This window comes from Pomacea canaliculata, linkage group LG12 (genome assembly GCF_003073045.1).
Source record: "Pomacea canaliculata isolate SZHN2017 linkage group LG12, ASM307304v1, whole genome shotgun sequence".
NCBI lineage: Eukaryota > Metazoa > Mollusca > Gastropoda > Architaenioglossa > Ampullariidae > Pomacea > Pomacea canaliculata.
Window position 1 is genome coordinate 22,252,489 of NC_037601.1, and position 21,959 is coordinate 22,274,447.

Below are 21,959 nucleotides of genomic sequence, written 5' to 3' on the forward strand. Positions count from 1 at the left end.
GCCAACGAGTGCTAATGTGTCGTACGTATGTCTCCGCGGTGTGAACACGAGTGAGGTTTGTGTATTGTCCATGTAGTAGTCGTGACACAGCAGCAGAGAAAAGAACACACGAGAAGGTCTGGTAGTGTGAGGAAAGTAAAGCAGGGTCTTTTGTGGACTCCAAGGTCGGCTGAGTTCGGGTGCGTGTAATGGATAGGTTAAAAAAAAAAAAGAACACAACGCGAGGTAAAGGACTAGACGACCAACTAAAGAGAGCTAGGATTTTCATAGAGTGGAAAATTCTCCTTGGGAACTTCCGTCTTCTCTGGAACAACAAAGATGAGCGGACCGATCGATTTGGGCATTTGGCGCTAAGGTAAGCTGTGGCATAGGGTGTTAGCGAAGGGTCGGTCAGTCCGGTTACAATCATCACGGGCGTGTATAGAATATTAGTTCGTGATATCGCACTTTTGAGTTAATAATGCGTGCAATATTTTATCATTGGACACAGTCCAGGATTAACTTTTAAGCACATAGACATTGTACTCAAGTCCTGCAGTCAGTCATGTTTAATAAATAATTGTCGATGACAAATTTATGTACATATATTCTGGACATCAATGATCACAAATTGAAAATGTGAGTTTATGGCTTTAAGCTCGGGGAAATATAATTATTAATTAAATGGTATAATTATATATATATATCCAACATTCGAAATAAATTGAAAAAAGAAAATAATTTAGTTGTCACCTCTTTAGAAGTAACGTGCTTTTCATTCAATAAAGGTGTTTGATCGATAGATAATATGCTTGATCAGAAAGTAATTCTTGAAAAAATCACTAAAATATTCAACCTGTTTATCACATTCCAGACAAATTTACAAATCAGTGAGGTTAGCCAGTCCTGGGCAAATGACAAGTGCTTGACACCAGATGACAACTTTCTTTAATCAAGTTTACAGTGAGTGGCAAACATGGATTCTGACATATATATAATTATGCATACATTCATAACATCATAAGTCAATTCATCTACAGTATATAGAGTGATAGCATTTACACCTACACACTACTGGCAGATGTTGAAAAAGGAGAATCAGTCTGTTCACATTATCAGCAAATTATGGTGACACACAAATGCAGGAATGGTGTACACACTGTGTAATAGATACACATTGGATGAAGAAAATTATACATTAAAGACAAATGCAAGAGATATGTATACCACTGCAATATATGTATATGGGGCAAATTATATAAGATGGTGACTCAAATTCTATAGATATGTACTACCATGCAATATACACGAGCAAAACAAATTATACATGCTAGTAACAAATGTAAGAATAAAAATTAGCATTAACATACAAGAGTCATCCTTCTGTAGGGTCTGAGTATGCTATGGGATTCACTACACTAGCATTATTATAGGTTATCGTAGCATTGAATGATTTCATTTATATATATACTTTCAGAGGATGAAATTCTTGCAAAAAAAAAGTTTCTGGAAGACTGCCTTGTGCTGAGCAAGGTGTTTGTTTGCACTTCAAGAGAAAAGGCATGGAGTTTATATCATGCTGCCTACATAAAGAATATGAGCCCTATGGTGGATTTCACAAAATCTATATCTACTGCTGCATGGCATTGTCGGAAAATGTTTGAAAAGTTAATTGTTCTATTATCCAGTGAACGCAGAGCTAACTCAGGCATGCCAGCCATCAACATTCGATGATAAAGTGAAAGATATATCTCATATAGGAGGAAGCATTGTAAAGAAAATAAAAAGATTGTGCAAAGGGGAATAACAACGTTTGGGTGCCCTATGCAGTTCTTCATACAGGTATTCGTAGTTTAACCCATCTGTATAAAGTCCTTTTATGTCCCGGGGTCCTCATTTTTTCAAAGTAAAGGATTTGTTGCTTTAGATTTAAAAATGTATGAGCTGATAAATACTGACAAAATCCCACAAAAAACAAATCAGCGTAAGAAACATCATAAATCATCTCTGTGTTGGCGAAGGAGTGTGAACTGAAAGCACTGATGTTGATATAGGCCTATTGATATATTGATATACAATGAGTTTTTGAAAACAATAAGAATATTTAATCAATACACCTCTCAAGTAATTTCATGAATTAATGACGCGATTATTAATAACTAAATTTGTTTTTTATGGGCATATCTTTGACTGTGTGAAAATTGTCGCCTTATAGTCGTGAACTAAAACATGAACATGAATAATTCAAGCAAATGCTAAATCGTAACCGATTGGAAGGTATGGTGTTTTAAATCACACCATATACTGCTTATAACATGTATGCTACAAAAGTTTTCAAACTCTTTCGAGAAGGAAAACAACTTGAGGCCAATGTTGTGATGCCGATGTCCTGGCGACAGTGTACTTCCCCCTCCCACCCGCCCTCTTATTTTGTAACACGTGTGTAGTAATCAGCGGATCAGTATTTTTTTTTTTTTTTTTAGCATTTACATGTTCCCTTTCGAGTTTAAAAGATTTTAATTTCAAAGTTTTATTTTTGAGTTACCATTGCAGTAAATGTAAACATTTTTTTAATCCTTTTAATCTTTGGTTATTTTATCTTAAGTTGTAAATCCGTCTTCTTTGTTTTAACTAAATATTTTATTATTTTGTGTTACTTTGTTTTATTGCAACTGTTTGCCTCTCCGTTTTCGCCTCTTTTCCCTGGGATGTGGGAAGCGCATCGGAAATACCCATGTGTAGCGAGCAGCACTGGGATCTGGCACTGTTGCACACACAAAGTCTTTGTGTTGTCGTGGTAGTACAAGAAGCGCACTGGAGCCAGGGCCTTCAAAAATGCGGCACCTAAGCTGTGGAATGCTCTGCCATCGTCACTCTCCGCCACCATCACCTCACCCACCACGTTTCGCAAAAGACTGAAGACCCATCTGTTTCTTTCAAACCAGTCTTAAACAACCACGAAACACTTCTGTCTATATTTTTTACTTTCCTGGTGTTTTATATATTTGTTCGCTTTACTTTTTCTTCTTTTGTTTTCTCTGCGCAATGAGCATTCTTCTGAATGGATACCTGCGCATTACAAATCGACATCATCATAGTACATGTATATAGTAACTGCTTGCTGATGTTTTTGTTTCAGTGTACAACTGTACAAGTACAGTGAATTCAAGTGGGGTGTCGGGTAAGTCCACACTGTCCGAGCATAAAATATCAACAAAATAATGATCATTATGATTGTAGCGTAAGCCCCGTAAGTGCGTGCCCTTCTTGTCCGATGATTGAGCGATTGCAGGCTGCCTGTACTCCACACGTTTTGATGACGTCACAGAAAAGAAAGAACTGTCAGAATATATAAAACTATTCTAAGAACTACTTATTTGCTCAGTAAATATTTTTCTAACTAATCAACAATGGTATCATAGACTTGTTTTTATTCCGTGCTGTGCATGAACTCAACCGCAGCTGAAAAGTTCACTTCCGGTTGTGTAAGATCGCCGTTTCAACCCTAGCGTTGAGAATTGTGAAGTCTACACAGTACTGTCGTCTCAACTAAAGTAGCATTTTTGAGAAGCTGTAGGTCATTTAGACCTAACCAGAAAGTGGAACCTTCTTGAAAATGTCCAATCGTGCTTTGAAAAAACTCCAACCTCAAACAGATGCGTATTCCTTGCCAGATGTAGACCTATTAGACAATACTGATGTAACAGATGATTTGCCTTGCCACTCAAGAAAAGGGAAGCAAAAGAAACCGGCCAACCTATTTGCGGTGGTATGGGCCATAGTCGTAGCTGCCACCCTCATTATCATCACCATTGCTGTCGTCGATATTCAGTACTTTATTGTGCCTTGTTTTAATTTGTCATTTAACTATAATTTTAGAACTGATGACAAATACTTGATTACTTTCATCACATCATTAGCCGTTCAGTTATCACCATAGTTTTACTTGGAACTGTTTGTATTTGGCATTATCAATGATTGTGTTGTGTGTGGGTTTTTTGGTGCCTCTTTGTTTTAATATGAAGACCACCACACAAAATTGTGTCACATAACATTTTAATTCACGTGCAGCTTCAGTGAGTTATAGACTATTCTCAGAAGGCTTAGTCTTGTTGTAGGTATTGTGAGGCATATACAAGAAGACATGCAGATACTGTCAGGTTAAATTTTGGCTTTTGCGGGGAAAGGCACTTTTCATTACTTTAATTGCAAAGTTCAAATTTTGTCCTTTCTGAAAATATATAGGTTTCTTGATCTAGTGTTTACCTGAGCAGCAATAATAAACACCAAACCACCTATTGTCCTCTTCACAGTCTTCAGTTATTAGCCAGTCTTTGTAATACTTATACTTTTATGCCGTGCTAAGAGGGCTAAGAAAACTCCGAAATGAAGCAAGCATACTAGGATTTAGCAATATAAATGCCCTAGTATAAGTGATCTTTGGAATTGACTGGAGTAGAGGAAAGAAAAACTGACATCAAAACCCACTCTGAAAAAATATTACATAATACATATTTTACAAACTCTATTGTCAGTGCTAACCATTAAAAAATAACTACTTAAGACATGATAGTAACAGTAACAACCATACAAGAAATAAGAAATTAAGCAACACTTGAACAAACCTCAGCTGACAATAAATCCAAGACCCAGATTTTACAGAAAAAATTTGAGGCATGTTTTCAAACCATTTACCAATGAACATGAGCCCTCACTAGGAGTAGCGGCCCGGTGGCGCAACGGTTAGCGCTGTTAGCGCCTGTCACCAATACAGTGAAGGTTGGCTGCCCTGAGTTCATTTCTCGTCTCGGGCACGCTGATCTTTCTCTGCATGTGGCATCTGTTTACAGGGCTGGCTGCTTGCCGTAATATAGCCTTAGTTGCTGACACGGCGTAAAACACCAATTTCCCCCCCCCCTCACTAGGAGATGCATCAAACAAACACATAAAAATGAAAATGGCATGTGAGATACAAGAAAAAATATTACTGTAGATGGGTGAAGGAAAACAGTTGAGAAGTAGATTTTGAAAGGTATATAAACTTTGCTTCTCTTATCAGAATAGGGGATGACCAAGCAGTAGTAAACACAATTGTCATATTATCAAATTTAAATAGTATTATACTTGTTTAACAGCTGATGGAAAATGGTGATGAGGACAAGGACAATGAACCTGTAGATGAGGCCTCTGGGGCATGTGAACGCATAGAAGATGGAAGCACAAACTCTGGCAAGAAAAAGAGACCAAAGAAAAAAAAGAAGAAAAAACAGGATGTTACACACGAAGTTAGTACATCACCTGTGGAGGTAAGACTGAATTCCAGGATATTGAGTTTTGTTTTCAACTTCCAAGGACTGTGTGTGGCATAACTAACCTATATTTAACATATATACATATTTTTATGTTGAACTTAGACATATATATAATTATATTTAACATATATACTTACTATTATATTTAACTTATATTTGCATTGCTACTTCCTTTCCGTTGGCTTATGAACTCTTTTTTTTTTTCAAGAGAGATTCTGCAGCAGCCTAATGAGCACCAAAAATAAAAAAAGGACTTATACCTATTTGATCCATTCTGTGACCGGAACTGTGGTGGGAAAAAAGAATTTGCGGCCTGGATTATAGCTTTTCAAAGGGACTGTGCATGCTAGGAGCAACTTTTGGCAATATAATTTCATCCCTTATCTTTCAACATACTTCTTGGTATTAACTTACTTAAGTTAGACATAATATGTTGTTTTTTTTTGTCTCACTCTCTTCTAAAGGTTGAGGATGAGGTGGAAGCTAGTATACAAGAGGTCAACCGGATTCTAGGAAACTCAGGTTTCTCGCTGGAAGACTCCAGTAAAGAAGCTAATGTTGAGCTATCACTAACATTGAAGGCGTTGCTTAGTGTGGAATACAAGTAAGCTTTCAGAAGACTGTGTATTAATCTCACTCTGCGGTTATATACAAACTCAATAACTTCTGTGCTGCTCTTGGAATCTTAAACTACAGTATGCCCATGTTGTATTTCTGTATACCTGTGTTGCTTAGTCAGTGTTTCAAGGGAAGCCACTTTTGTCAGATGACTTACAAACACTTTTCAGTGTAGATTTTGTCCCTGTTGACTGTCAGCTAACATCATCATACACAGAATAAGATCATACTCATGAAGCCACAGATGATTAATATATGATCCCAGCTTTAGCCTGGACAATATAACTATATGTACAATCTTGATTTTCTACTGTTGACCACTTTCTGTGCATAGTAATGTTTGTAGGCGTGTATCTCAAAAGCAGAAGGAAGGTATTCACCCAGATTTGAAGAAATAGTATTTTACTCTCAACTTTACTCAGTCCTTGGAAAAGAAAATCTACACCAGGACATTTAAATCATTATGGCTGTAATCTTAATATGTGAGTGCTCACCCTCATTCTAAACAAAGGTACAGAAACCATTAGGTTATCTAGACAGCGAGAAAGGGGGTGTACTTACAATGTCATTGCTGCAGACAAGGAGATAAGGAGATGTAGCCACAATGTTAGTGCTGCAGACAAGGAGAAAGGAGATAAATAATCACAACCCCTTATTATGTTATTCTATTGACCTGACTCAGCTACTGCTTTTGTTTCAGAAATTTAAATGCAGATGCAGAGATGCGAAAAATATTTGGTTCACATGTTGTTCAAGCAGAACATGGGTAAACAGATGATTATTTTTAATACATATTTTAAAACAGTTTTTATTTAAAATAGCTTTGATAACAACTGTATTTTTAAAAAATTTTTAACACAAGCTTAAGCACAAATGCAAGTTTGTTGCTGGCTATATGCATAGTTACATTTTCTTTGTTGGTGGTAGAAAGGAGGTGGTTAATAGCAATTTAAAAAATAAATAATTTACTCAGTGAAACAAATGACAGATATGTAATTTCAGAGAAAATCATGTTTAGGTCCTCTTTTTTTTTCATCAGTTTCTTGCCTTGAGCACATTTGTGTAGGCAGTACTTACTTCACTCATATGTGCTTCATACACAAAAGAGACTGAGAAACAGTGGTAGAAAGACTTGAACAAATAAAAAGCAGGCCTTGGTGTACAGCAGGAGATACTGCTGGTGGTATTTTTCATCAGAAGTAATTGTATCATCTTTATGGATCAATATGTCATTAGTCGTGGCCGGCATCGAAACAGAACCAGTCAAAGAAGTGGAAGACTTGTACAACCCAAGGAAAACTGGCCAGTCTTTGGAAGAACAGGTATAATATTCTGTAGCTGATTCAGGCAGTAATTTAGGCAACGGCAGCTTTAATACAAAGTACACTGTTTTTGCCTCACTTTCTAGACAAGTGTCATGGACTTTTTCTTATGTTTGATCTGGCTGAAAAAATAGAAATTAGCCTTCCAGTATGTGAAATTAAGTGTATAATTAATTATTTAATATTATGATACTATCGGAGACATCTGTAAACATTATTAACTTTTGGATTTTTATGACACATTGATGGCTTAATAAATATCATATAGACAAATATTTGATACAGTGGTTGGTTTTTTTCAACAGTTTTTTTTCATTGTGCCTTCTGATAAATTTCAAAGGTTGAGATGTTTGTCTAAGGTAATAATTATTTTAGCACTCTACAGTACATGAGTAAGCTCACTACTTGCTATGACCTGAGCTATATCTGTTCTACAGTTATTGTAGACTCAGTGAATTAAACAGTGTGGTTTTCTGATCAAGGCTTGTCCATGACCATGATGCATCAAGCTGACAGCAAAAAAGCAGGAGCAGGGAACTCTCAATGTTTCACCTTTGAGCACAGTCCTCAGTACCAGCAGGTTCAGTTCCTCTTTCTGGATGCTGTGCAGTCTTATAACCCACAGAACATTGCTGTGAGTAGCCATGACTTTGCTACCCCTGTCTTTTAATGAATTTGATTTAAACTTATCCATCATTCTCAAATTTCAGTGCCTGTATGTATATAATTTCCCATGTATGAGCATTTTCTTCTGTTGCAAAATTTTGTACATATTCATCAAGATGCATGACATATATAGGAAAACTGGATACAAGTTACGGATGTGATTCGTGGGATTTATTTTGTTGCAGAATATCATTCATGAACATCCCTACCATATTGATTCTCTGATACAGCTGAGTGAAATATTCCGAATGAGTGAAGACCTCCAAACTGCTGTAGATTTAATAGGTAAAGTGCATAAGACAAAGGACAAACAAGAAAATCATTCAGAGGCATTTCTAGACACAGAGTAACTGAAAATTCTGCAGTTATACAAAAAACAATCAGTTGTTGAACAACTTAGAGAATGTGATGAATAAATTACAACTTATGGTGAGCTCTATATAAATCAGGAACAGACAAATAAACATAATAAAATAACCAGATTTTTTAGCACATTTACCCACTTTAAAATAGATTCAATGCACTTTTTATAAAAGCATAATATGCACAAATATCCAAAGATAGACTAGCATACACATGAATACCATAAAATGAATAGCATACACATATAGATAAAAAAAAATATACTAAGCCACAGCATCACAGCATTAAAGGTTAGGAAAAAGATTTCATAGTCAAGAGGGCGAAAAATTTAAATAGTTTGAAGTTGTGTTTTAGATTAACTTCTGGGGTACATGATTGTCAGTTCCTGGCATTATGGAAGAATTGATGGATGCTTAGGAAGCAACATGGCACAAAATACACCTGTCATCGGGAGCTCAGGTGTTGGTCCTTTAGACATTTTGATGCACACACAAAATCTAGTTAGCAGAAGAAAGTAAGAAATAACATGGGTGTAGATTCAAAAAAGTGAAAATAACAGGATCCTTAGATAAGAAAAATTTGAATTTGCAATGAAATAGAGACAATCCCATAAATCTAAAAACTTCAGACAAGATGGCCGACTATGAGATCAAATATGCCTAATGGTGGAAACAACCTGGCAGAGGAGTGTTGTGTTATTGGTTTGTGGGTATTAGAGGTGGCACTCATTAAACTGTCCAGTTAGAAAACACACAAGAGACAGCTTCATGTCGGCTCCCGCCCAAGTATATTTAAAACTCTTAACCGGAACTAAACCTTTTACGTATTGTTCATTTTGGGAATAAGGCCAACACTTGCCTTATGTCACATCTCCCTTTCTTTAAAATGGACATTGTTTCAATATAACTTAATTAACATTAATTTTAATATTCTTGAATTTCCTATTCAAGTCTATGTGCGTTTGATTCGAGTCAATCATTTACAAGTCAAGTCTCTGTGGGATCTTGATGATGCGACCACTCTTGGTAGTCTTGACAGGCTGGTCTGGAGGAGCGATGACTTTGGACGCTGGCAACTTCCTGGCTGCGGCTCCTGGACATGGCTCTGGATTGGTAACAGGAATGTCTGGATCATCTGAGTGTAGACCAGACAAGGGGTCGGGATCCTCTTCGGACTTTGGGTTTGTTGGAATAAGGGACGACAGAGTCTTTGGGATAGGTCTGGGATTCTCGGGATTGAGATCTCTGGGAATCAAGAGACGGCGGTTGCGTCGTTGGCGACCGTAGGGAGTCTCTACCTCATATGACCTGTTGGGCAGAGACTTGATGATCGTCCCTGGTGTCTGGGTTGGCTTCACCCAAACTGGCTGACCTGGTTCCAACTCAGCGGCTGGTCTGGCACGGTGTGCTCTGTCGAAGTTCTGTTTATGTTTCAACTTCTGCATCTCGTCTTTCTTATGAAAGTCCTTCCTTTCTTTTTCCTTTTTCTCGGAAAACTGAGATGGTATGGTGGGGACCATGGTGCGTAGTCTTCTCCCGAACAACAGTTCTGCTGGACTGAGACCTTGCTGAAGTGGCGTAGCGCGATATGTGAGAATCGCTAAATAAGGATCATCTGCCTTCTTCAGGATTGATTTCACAGTTTGAACGGCGCGTTCGGCTTCGCCATTCGCTTGTGGATAGTACGGGCTGCTTGTTGTGTGAGTGAACTCGTACTGTTGAGCGAACGTTTGGAACTGCTTGCTGGAGAACTGCGGGCCGTTGTCTGAGATGACAATTTGTGGAATTCCATGGCGGGAAAATATGCTCTTAACATGGTTGATGACTGTTTCCGCCGAAGTATTCTTCAAGTGTGCCAACTCAATATAACGTGAATAATAGTCCACCACCAGTAAGTACTGTTCTTTTTTCAGTTCAAAGATGTCCATGCCAACTTTCTGCCAAGGGAATGCTGGTGTGACAGAGGGAATGAGTGGCTCAGGGGGAATTGGCCTCTCTTTGATGCAAATTGTGCACTTCTGTACCATGGACTCTATCTGCTGAGAAAGCTTTGGCCACCAAACGCTCTCTCTGGCCAAGGCACGACATTTTACGATGCCTTGATGTCCAATGTGAAGTCTGTGGAGAATGTCTGTTCTCAGTACTTCAGGGATGATCAGTCTTGATCTGTAGAGAAGAAGTCCATCATGTTCTGTGACTTCTGAACGTACTGTCCAAAACGCTTTCAGTTCTTCATGTTCTGGACTAGAACGTGGCCATCCATTGTGGAGATAATACAGCACTGTCTTACAAACAGTATCTCTTGCAGTCTCATTCTTGATTTCTTCGATGCGTTTTTCACTGGCTGGCAAGCTCTGAATCACTTGCTTGATGAAGATCTCTTCTTCTTCACTTCTCTCATCTTTCTGAGTGTTTCTTGCTGGGGCTCGTGAGAGTGTGTCAGCAGTCACGAGATTCTTGCCTTTTGTGTAGACAATGTTGTACTTGAACCTCATCAGGCGCATCCGGAATCTCTGAATTCTCGGAGGTAGATCTTCAAGGTTCTTTGTTTTCAGTAGAGCCAATAGTGGCTTGTGGTCAGTTTCGATTGTCAGATCACGAAGTCCTGTGATGTAGTCACAGAACTTTTCACATGCCCAAGTCACTGCGAGTGCTTCACGCTCAACTTGTGCGTACCTGCGCTCAGTTTCCGTCATACTTCTTGATGCGTAGAAAACTGGCTTGAGGTGACCATCTGACTGTTTCTGAAGTAATACTGCACCGAGACCGAAAGATGAAGCATCTGTTGAGACGACGGTCGTTTTGTCAGTACCATAGTGTGCCAACACTGGAGCTTCAGTCAGCTGTTTCTTAATTCTCTCAAACGAGGTTTCTTGAGCAGTGTCCCAACACCACTCTATGTTTTTCTTGAGCAGGTCACGTAGCGGTTTGCTGTCGTTTGCGAGGTTAGGGCCTGCAAACTTCGCAACGTGGTTAACCATTCCTAACAATCTTCTGAGATCAGAAATGTTCTCTGGCTTGGGAAAATTTTTCACAGCAGACAGTTTCTCTGGGTCGATGGCGATCCCATCTTTCGAGATGATGTGCCCGAGAAAGGATATCTTCTCTTTGGCAAACTGGCACTTCTCATCGTTCAGGGTAATGCCCGCTTCTTGAAGCGTCGACATCACTTTCTTCAAGTAACGATCATGTTCTTGCTTGTTCTTACCGAAAATGAGCAGGTCGTCAATGTCACAAATCACATTTTCATGGTTCGCCAGAAGTTGAGACATTCGTCGTTGAAATACTTCTGGCCCTGAACTTATCCCGAAGGGTAAGCGTGTATAACAGTACCTTCCAAAAGGTGTAATGAAGGTTGTTAACTCCTGACTTCCTTCATCCAGTGGAAGTTGATGGAAACCCTTTTTGCAATCAAGCTTTGTGAACTTTTTGCTCCTGACAGCTGGGCTAACAGTTCATCTGTTGACGGTAACGGGTAGTTCTCTCTGCGAACTGCTTCATTTAGTTTGCTCAGATCGACGCAGATTCTGACTTCTCGTTGCTCTTGGGCACCACTACTATTGGGCGCACCAATCACTGGGCTTAGTGACTGTGCGAATCACTCCCTGTTCTTCAAGTTGATCCAATTCTGCCTTGACTTTCTGTTTCAAGGGCAAAGGTAAGCGTCTTGGAGCTGCTACTGCATATGGAACAGCTTGTTCTTTCAGACGAATCTTGTAAGGATCTTGTAGACTTCCTAGTCCTCTGAAAAGTTTTGGGAATTCTTCCTTGTACTGTTTTTCGTGGTCCTCTATAACTGTGTTGATTCTCTCAATCAACTTCAACGCTGTAATGGCTGGTCGACCTAGCAATGGTTCTTCAAGTGTTTTTACGACATACACATCTTGCAGTGTAGAGACATTCTTGTATGTCAGTTTTTGCCTTGAACATGCCTTCCACAGCTATCTCAACACGACCTGGACCATACAGTTTCTTGCGCACTTTCTGCAGTGGTCGCTTGGCTGCTGGAACTGCGGTCTGAGGTACGACGTAACATCAGCTCCGGTGTCAAGCTTAAATACATCTCTGTGTCTTCCATCAGGAGACTGACTTTCCAAGGATCTGTTTGTCACACTGCCTACAATCATACCCATGTAAGCTTCTTCGTCTTCTTCTCCTCTTCCACTGTGTGAATCTTAGAAGAACCTGAAGAGCGACAGACTGCAGCGTAGTGACCAATCTTGGAACATTTTCTGCATTTAGCGTTCTTTGCAGGACAACCATCTCTGTTGTGGGAACCTTTTCCGCATCTAGAGCATGGCTTAGTCTTGGTTTCCCCGAAGACCTGGCTTCGTACGCAACGAACTTTTCGCTGACCTTTCTGAATCTTGTTGATGGTTTTCTCAACTGTACTCTCGCTGTTGCTTGCCAACATCGAGTGTGCTTGAGTCTTGGACGTCTCATGAGCTCTGCAAATTTCTATTGCTTCTGGAAGCTTGAGTGTTTTCTTCTGCAACAATTTTTCACGCATAGTGTCATCTTGAACACCGATCACAAGTCTGTCACGAATCATGCGGTCAACATCCTTGAAATCACATGATTTTGCTAACTTGCGTAAAACTGTGACATAAGTATCAACTGACTCATCCTTGTTTTGGTTTCGGCTATGAAACTTGTAGCTCTCATACACTTCATGTGTGCTACCCAAACAAAAGTCGTTGAACTTGTCGATGACAGTCTCGATATCTTTGTCGTTCTCCCCTTCTGCAAAGGATAATCCTTCATAGATTTCTTGTGCGTCCTCACCAATGCAAGCTAATAGAACTGCACAACGATAAGCTGAATCTTCTTTATCAAGGCGCGTAGCTACCTCATAGTTCTGCACTGACGAATAAATTTTTTCCAATTTACTTCAATGTTAGAAGACAAATCCAGCTTTGAGGGAACAGGAACGTTTGCAGTGAAGTGTTTTCTCTGATGTGTCTCCGCCATCTTGCGAGAACTGTCACTTTGCGAACGTACGACGCAATATTTCAAAAAGAGAAAAACGTGCCCACCTGAAAGTTTCTGGAGAAATCACACAGCTAGCACATTGCTGCTCACTTCTGACACCATGTTGTGTTATTGGTTTGTGGGTATTAGAGGTGGCACTCATTAAACTGTCCAGTTAGAAAACACACAAGAGACAGCTTCATGTCGGCTCCCGCCCAAGTATATTTAAAACTCTTAACCGGAACTAAACCTTTTACGTATTGTTCATTTTGGGAATAAGGCCAACACTTGCCTTATGTCACAAGGAGAACAATCCAGAGCTGAGATAAACTGCACAACAAAAAGCACAGAGCAATATAAGACACCAAAAGCTGACATAGATCCCTGGACAAGACAAAATGACAGCAGTTCCCTCAAGTCAGCTAGTTGAAGGAATATCAAAAGTAGATGAAGAAATATGTTCTCATACTAAGTTTAGAGTTAGAATTTCTGTTTTGCACTTTTTGATGTGTATTCCATATAGATGAAAGGTTTTTAACTTATATTTTGTTTCAGAGCGAGCAATACATGTGTTTGAATATGCATTCCATCCCTTGTTTAATATTGCCACTGGGAACTGTCGGCTAGACTTCAGGCGTCAAGAAAACAGGTAAATGTTAGTCAAAATCTGGACATATCTTAATGCAGGGGTGGGCAACATCCAGCCCATGAAATCAGTTGATCCGGTCTGCCAAGGAAACCACAGATTTCAGTAAATCTGTAGGCTCTTTTCATAGCAACATAAATGTATACATGTATTAAGTGAATAATAAAATTTGTGGCAATCCAGGAACATCTATTTTGGGATAGACAGGATAGTGTATGGTTAAGGCCTGTGAAGGTCCAATCCTTTCATGGATTTCCAAAGGACGAACAAATGAAAAGGCTTTGGCTGGTAGAAATTCATTTGGGTTTATGAGTTTATTTTTTGTGCACCTAATTACGAAAAGGTGTATTGTGATTACTCAGAAAAGAGTAGTGCCAGGCAGGCTAGGATTGAATATGTTGCAAAAGTGCTCACATGCTGTAGTAAACTACAGTTTGACCAAATAGAGCAGGCTAATTTTTAGACATAATTGTGTATGGCCTGTGAATGATGTTATAAATTTCAAAATGGCTCTTGGAGGAAAAAGGATTCCCAACCCTGTTATAAAGCATAGATTATGGCTTATGGCTAAAGGCTCTTGTCTGATCTCTTCAAGCCATTAACCTGCACACACTGGTGGAGCTTATTGATTCTACCAATACCTTCCCTAAAGTAATAAAACTCTGACAACAACCATATATGCTAAGGATGTGTAAATGTTTCCCTGGTCTCTTCTTGTGTCTCGTTAGTACTAAGTAAGCTTGGCCTGTATCATGGGCATCTCTAAAGGGAATGTGACTTTTCACTACATGACTATTGTGTGGGAAAGAGTGTCAGTTCACATGAGTAAAGTTCAGGCTGAGACTTGTGTATATGTGACTTTCTCTTTTTATATCCAGGTCAGTGTGTTTAGCTACATCCTAGAAAAACAAATAATAATCCCTATTTCTGATAGCAGCAGTCTGTCCGTCCATGCAATTTTACATGATTTTGTAATATCTTAAAAGTTGCAAAAATGTATTTGCATCAACATGTCATAAACTTTTTACATCAATTATGAACTTTTTTCTTCATCTGTGTGTCATATTAGCTCCTGACTCATGTAGCTTTTCAACCTAAACTATTAACAAGTCATTTCTGGCAGACAGACTGCAGCAGTGTAACTTTCTTTTTGAAGTCTTAGAAGTAAATATTACTTTTGTTGTCGACACACCTGAATTTTTAGGTTTTTTTTCTTGTTTTCCTTTGCTTAACAAATAAAAGGGGAGAGTTCATGTTATAGATGCATAGTTATATTTTATTGTCGTGCAGGGCATTTTTCTTGGTGTTATTCAAGCACTTGGTGAATGTTGGACAAAGAGGATGCAACCGCACTGCTCTGGAGTTCTGCAAACTTCTTTTGAAGTAAGAACTCGCACCCGTCCATTCTGTGACAGTTTATAGTGCAAGCATTTGACTTCAGTCAACAGCTATGAATGGGTTACATAAGAACTTCAGCTAAAATGTTGGAACTTTTTTCCCCATAAGACATACCTAATGTCTGTTGCAATGCATTATCTAGTTTGGATCATTTTCCCATGAGATGTGATGAATGTTTTAGGGGTTTATTGTTTGATTTTTTGGTTTTTTATTTCTTTTGCAGTCTTGATCCTGATGGTGACCCCTTGTGTGTGCTGCTCATGATCGATTTCTATGCTTTGCGTTCAGAGCAGTACACGTTCCTCATCCGCATGTATGAAGAATGGGAGGTGAGAAACTTCTGACATGTTTTCTATTTTTAAATTTTTGTTGTTTTTTTTTTGTTTTGTTTTTTTTATCTACAGTTTCTGTCCTAACCCTAAAAAATCATTTACAGTCAAATATTAGCTTTGACAATGTTAATGTTTGTGTCACCACTAGTCTTGTTTGTCTCATTGTAGTACTTTGGACAATAGCAGTTAGATAGCTGCCTTGATTATTGTGCCACAGCTGGTTTATACAATATAACCAAAGATGATATATAAAATCTTTGGTATAACTTGGTCAGTACTTGTTTATTTAATTCACTCATGTGTCTGTGCAGTCTTCACGGAACCTGTTACAGTTGCCAAACTTTGCATTTTCTGTTCCACTGGCCATGTTTCATCTTGCTGGGGAAAATGAGAACTATGTCCAGAAGGCTGATGAGATGGTGTGTCATTGACTCTCACACACATATATGTTCTCTTATTTACTCATATTTATATATAGAAATGGATCACTGTCTCATTCTATGACGAAAACTTATTTTTATGCTTTTTCTAAGCTTGCAAGGAACAGTCCAGTCCAAACAGTAAATTTTCTGTCCTGAATTCTTTAAATTTCATTACCCATTGAAAATTAATAATATGCAAAATAAAGTGAAAACACTTCCAAAAAAATGTTTGAATTTCAATGTATAATGTGAATTCTCTGCTAATGTGTTTTGTCCCCATCCTTTTAATAGCTGGCAGATGCTTTGCTTATGTTCCCGGGCCTTTTGATGCCTCTGCTGAATAAATGTGGCATTTGCCCAGACAAAGAAGTGTCAAATCATTCTTTCTTTGGTGCCAGCTCTCAGTCCAGGTAAATAAGTCAGGATTTTCATTGCATAGAGGTACTTTGTTCCGGATTTTTATGTACTACACACATAACTGTTTAATTGATAGGTTAGTGCGCCTTCTGTCATTGGCATTGACAATGCCAGACGGCATTCATAACATCAATTTGAAACCCGCTAAAACAATCTGAGTGCAGTAAGGTGATGAATATGAAGGGAGATTTTACAATCTTTCTTAAATTTAGGAGATGTCATTTCCAAAAATATCAGTTTCTTGAATGGATAATTGATGAATCTGCAATTCACGTGGACTCTCTAAACAATAATACTATGATAAATGGTTGCATGAAAATGAATTGTTTGAATCGTAATATGCACTTATCTTTACTCCATATTCTTGTCTAAATCATTTATTTCAGTTTTTGTTTTGTAAAGCTCTGTAAATTTCACTTTTGAAGAAGCTGATCTACTTGTTTCCTTTGCAGTCAAAGTCCAGCATTACTGCAACTTGTGACTCTTTATGTCAACCGTTGTCATGCTTGTTGGAAAGAACCAGAAGTTCTTTTTTGGCTTGAAAAGGTGGTGAAGTCAACACTACAGCGGGTTGATGCTGGCGATCCTCGTGTACAGAATTTTGCAGAAAAGTAGGGTTTCATTTTAGTGCGTACTATTTGTATGTTCATTTTTTAACAAGCATGCCAATCAACATACTATATTTGGGATGTGAAAAAATATTTGATTAGTGATGTTTGTTTTTCAGGAGGAAAATGCGATACCAAGGGACCCCTAGAAATATTTATCGACATTTTATAATCTCAGAGATAAAGGATGCCACTGCTACGTTGCCTCCTGTTAGTACCCATTTTTTTCCAGAGTATTAGTATTTCATAATTACAAAATATATACTTGCATTAAATATAAATCTCTTGGCATTGAGTGTGACCTTCCACGACGAAATGAATCTTAGTCGCACGGAAACAGTTTTGTGCTAGAGGCCCAGAAAGGTGATAGGGGTCAGTTTTGTGCGGTTTGACTTTTCTTTAAAAATGGATTCCTTGGTTATTAAACTGTCAGGAAAATACACTGCTATGTTAAAATAAAAGTTAGAAATTGACTTAATATACGTTTTAATTGAGGTACCCTACTGCGATCCGTTCCGATTTCAGACAAAATTCAAACGCTGTTTCGATACTGTTTCCCTGTCATAACTCCATCGTGTTATACCTTGCCAGAAAGCCCAGATTCTGTATGTTTAATTTCTTTAAAGAACGATTCAAATATTAACCGATGAAAAGATTTGTCTGCAAAAGTTTAGGAGTAAACAAACCTGGTCGGCCATCTTGACGCTAATCTTTGAAACTGCTTTTCTCAAAATGGCCGCCACCGTACTTTCACACTTCAAAAGTTTATAACTCAATGTTAGGACTAGAACAACAACTTTTGTATCAACAGAAAGTTCAGAACCCATACTTTTTAAAAATATGCAATTCGGCAAATCTCAAATTTCCGACTTAAGACTCATTTCGTCGTGGAGGGTCACATATAGTGTAATATTTTATTTTTATAAACAGTAAATATGGGTTTGGGTTGGGTTTTTTTTTAAATGGAAGGTTTCACTAGCATTTGTATGTTAGTACTTTTTATGTGTTGCTGTGTGATTATTTTACATTGTGGTGCATGTGGTTTTGAATAAACCTAACAGAAATACCTTTTTAAGATGTTTATTTGGTAAATATAATGGTCCATGTGCTTGCAGGAACTAGTAAATACACCTGTGCTAACTTATGATCCACTTCCTCCCCAAGATGCAGTTGTTTCATACACAAGACCTCAAAGGTAAAGTTACGCTGTATAAGAGACTGATTAAAGGTGACTTATTTTTAAAGCATACATTGTACATTGTGGTACACAGTTGCTTCTATAGATTCTGAAGCTGACTTTTTATTTTATGAAGTACTTTTCTTATGTTTTAGGCCAAGAGCAGCAGAACAGAATGTCAATCCTCTCAGTCTTTTTGTCAGATCATTGTTGCCAAACTTTGGTTTGCAGGTCAGCTTCTTTTTTTTAATATGTTTAACTGATTTTTTTTAATAGTATTTCATGAAAGCTGGGTCAATGGGAACAGTTCAGCTCACCCCTCACTATGTGCCTATGAATGTAGGTGTGCATGAGTGTGTGCATGCATTTAAAGAATGAAATATCTTTGAAGATATTTTGGATGCATCCCAGCCAGACAACTACACTTTTGGTCTGATGACCATATCCTCACTATTCCTGTCACCAGAACAACAACATATGGTCACAGGATTTTTAACTATGCATCAAAAATAATGAGCTCTTTCCTCTTCCATACTGCTACCTACCTATTGAATCTTTTAAATCATTGAAAACACACCTCTTCCTTGAGCATTACTCTTAACAGCAGTCCACACAATGCTTGCACTTTATCAACCCCTTTTCCCCTTTTCTGTTCATTGCTACTTCAATACTTCTCCTCTACTAAATCATGACACTCTAGTTCTTGTTACCCAATTCCTCTTTGCGTTTTTATATATTGTCTTTTATTAGTCTGTTGGTGCTGTTGTTCATCCTTCTGTTCCTTTGTATGTTGTCCATGTCTCGTTCTTGTCTCAGTTGCTAAGAGCATGCTCCTTACAAACATGAATATGAGCTATACAAATTGCACATTTATTATTATTATTAAGTACCTTCATGTTAAGATGATTTATAATGGGTGTAAACTAATGTCACAGAAGTGAGAAAAAAACATATTCCAAAAGTATTCATTTTTTAATAGATTTGTATCGAGAAAAAATTCATAACCACATTAAGAATTCTTGGTGTAAATGTCACTATTATTATTGTTTAGAATCTTTTAAAAACCATCATCTTTCAATGTGTATTGTCAAAACAAAGAAAGTTACAGGCATAACCCCATTAATGAAAATTACTGTTTATCACCACTATTCTTTTAATTGCAGGAAGCAGAACTAGATACTGCAGTAGCAGGAATAGGGGTTGGTGGGTTAGGTGAGGCAGAGGACCCCGACTACCAGGAACACAATGAGCTGCGACGTGGTGTTGGTGCATTGATGAATGCTATGCGGGACCTGCTGAACAATATCCGTCTTGCACCACCCCCTGTAGAGAACGGACAAATAGGTCAAGAGGAGGAAGAAGAGGAGAGGGACGGTGAGGCTGACGATGAAGAGTGGAACTGAAGTCATTTGTACCTTGCACTGCAGGAGAGAAGAGAGTCAAGTCACTGAAGGAAATCCACCTTCTATTACCAACTTGCTTTCTCTTCATGCATTGTGCTTACTTGGTTCTGCATGCATGAATGTGCTTTGTCACGTGAATGCATGCCTTGGTGGGTGAGTGGGTGGTTGCATGCATGGACGGGTGGGTGAAGGGGTGTGTTTGGGGAGGGGAGCAAGAAAGGTCACCAGTCTAGTATGCTAGTTCAGTCAACTTTCCTGAGTACTGCAACATGCCTACTACATATTCAGCAGATTGGATGACAGATCTACATTTTGACTAACCCTCTGTCTTGGTAGTTTTTTCTGCCAAAGCTATGCAGAGCTCTGAATTTGATCTTTGTAAACACTAAAAATCAGTATAATAATTATTATGAAGCGGAGACATTGTTTTTGATCATTGAATTTGTATGAGGTAAATAACCTTTAATGGAGCCCTACTTGCTGAACGCCTCTTGTGAAAGTCACATGGTACATAAAGCTCGTGCCTACAACCCCCCCACCCCCAACTTTCTATGTTTTGTTTTGGTGATCTGCTGGTTATGGTAATGCATTCTAAGTGTAAGGTGATAACAGTTTGGCAGCTGCAACACTTTCTAGATCTTCTGATCTTGTTAAGTACTACATTCTGTTACATTCTTAATAAATAAAAAATACATCTTTAACCAAGACCATTTTAATATTTAGAATAATGTTTATCAGCAACTTTTTTGTTTGTTTTTTTGAGTCTTTGGGAATTAGATTGTGAGGAAGAATTAAATGGGTTTTTTTTTTCATTTGCTGTATCGTCATTTTGTTTGGGGTTTTATGGGAGATAAATGTCTACCATAAAAATTTAGAAGCACTATGCAAATAGAAAAGAAGCAAATTGTTTTACAGAAGCTAAGCAGCTTGATTGTGCATATTTTCAAAAGTTTCTAATTTGCTTGTAATTATTGCAGTGCTGTGTATATTCAGCCTGTATAGTATAAGTGGCAATGGCAAAAGCTTATCAGATGTGCTGTAGCTGTAATACAATTGCAGACATAAGATTTCTAACAATGTACTACTAATTTATGTGCAAAGAAAAATCCTACTTTTAAAATGTAAACTAGTCTGTTGCTAATAAATTATCACGGATTAGGAGAGTCCCATTATTATTTTGCATGTATATTGCATGTTCAGTTCACTAGGAACTCTGCAAGTATATTAAAGTGTACATTTTGTGGTGTGTCTGAGTGGTAGTTCATAATATTTGGTGATAAAAATTAAAAGAATTACAGAATTATTGAACCTGCAAAAAGGGGCATTTTTATCACTGGCATTGACATTCAGCTATTTCTGTTAAGTTTTCTGTCTGGAAAGATTACCCATCTGAATACAATGACATTCTCTAGTCTTTAGAATTCAAGCTAAGAACAGTGGAAGTGGTTCATCAGGGCGATGCACGGTTCAATGCACCCGTACAAAAGCTAAGTTTTGATATGGCAAAAATATTTTATACGAAAACCACCAGCACTCCTCATGACATTCATTCGAAACCTCCGAGTACAGTGAGACTGAAGAACTGACACAATGGACAGATATTTGACAGTACTTCACAGATGAGGTTTAACCGGAGTACAGACTGCAGAATTCACAGCGAAAAACTTTTTAAGAGATAGGATCAGGATCATGCAAAATATTTCTTAAAGAGATGGGACTTTGAAGATTTGAAGGCTTCAAACCTAGACACAATTTAACAATAGGAAGAAAATTTCAAACTGGGGCCTGAGAAGGAAAAGAAGACTCTGCTGAACAGCTCCCATCTGTGCCTCGCATGAGCGAAGGCAACACAAGCAGGCCGACTGGAGTGGTATAGCATCAGCAGCTCATATACTCTGAGGTAAAAGCCATAAAGACAATGGTACCACAGTATAAGCTCAGACTGGAAGTCGGTGAAACTTGTGAAAAAGGGGTGTAGCATGGTATGCTTTTCACCTACAGAGGACAATATGAGCGGTATTATTCTGAGCCCTTAGAAATTTTCAGTATAGGTAGGGAGTGACTGGGTAGGTGGTAAACTGGTGTTTTACTCCAAGCCAGTAACTAAGGTGACATCATGGCAAAGCAGCCAGCCCTGTAAAAAGCTGTCACATGTAGAGAAAGAAATGAGATCTGAACCCAGGACAGCTAATCCTCGCTGTATTTGTGACAGGCGTGTCACCAGACAGCCAATGCCACTTAGAATTATTAAGTCGAGGCTCTTGCGCAGGATTTCCTCAAAGAGTTTATCTAAGGATCTCCCTGACCTGGCACTCAGCAAAAAGCA

The 21,959-nt window shown here is 38.3% G+C and overlaps 1 protein-coding gene across 4 annotated transcripts; it reads left to right on the forward strand.

The window, feature by feature from the left end:
* The first annotated feature begins 187 nt into the window (after nucleotides 1-187).
* On the forward strand, nucleotides 188-20,796 carry LOC112576841 (transcription factor 25-like). Of its 4 annotated transcripts, XM_025259630.1 has the most exons (19): nucleotides 188-355; nucleotides 854-942; nucleotides 3,119-3,160; nucleotides 5,115-5,285; nucleotides 5,756-5,895; nucleotides 6,610-6,675; nucleotides 7,146-7,231; nucleotides 7,714-7,865; nucleotides 8,083-8,182; nucleotides 13,786-13,879; nucleotides 15,167-15,259; nucleotides 15,498-15,603; nucleotides 15,918-16,025; nucleotides 16,320-16,438; nucleotides 16,898-17,056; nucleotides 17,173-17,263; nucleotides 18,169-18,248; nucleotides 18,386-18,461; nucleotides 19,394-20,796. In XM_025259630.1, the coding sequence occupies exons 4-19, from the start codon at nucleotides 5,118-5,120 to the stop codon at nucleotides 19,631-19,633; spliced, it is 1,878 nt and encodes a 625-aa protein (XP_025115415.1). In that variant the 5' UTR covers nucleotides 188-355; nucleotides 854-942; nucleotides 3,119-3,160; nucleotides 5,115-5,117; the 3' UTR covers nucleotides 19,634-20,796. The 4 variants fall into 4 exon arrangements, with proteins under 4 accessions (XP_025115415.1, XP_025115414.1, XP_025115412.1 ...); XM_025259629.1 differs by lacking the exon at nucleotides 188-355 and having other exon boundaries at nucleotides 548-942; XM_025259627.1 differs by lacking the exons at nucleotides 188-355; nucleotides 854-942; nucleotides 3,119-3,160 and adding an exon at nucleotides 3,436-3,748.
* Nucleotides 20,797-21,959: the final 1,163 nt, after the last annotated feature.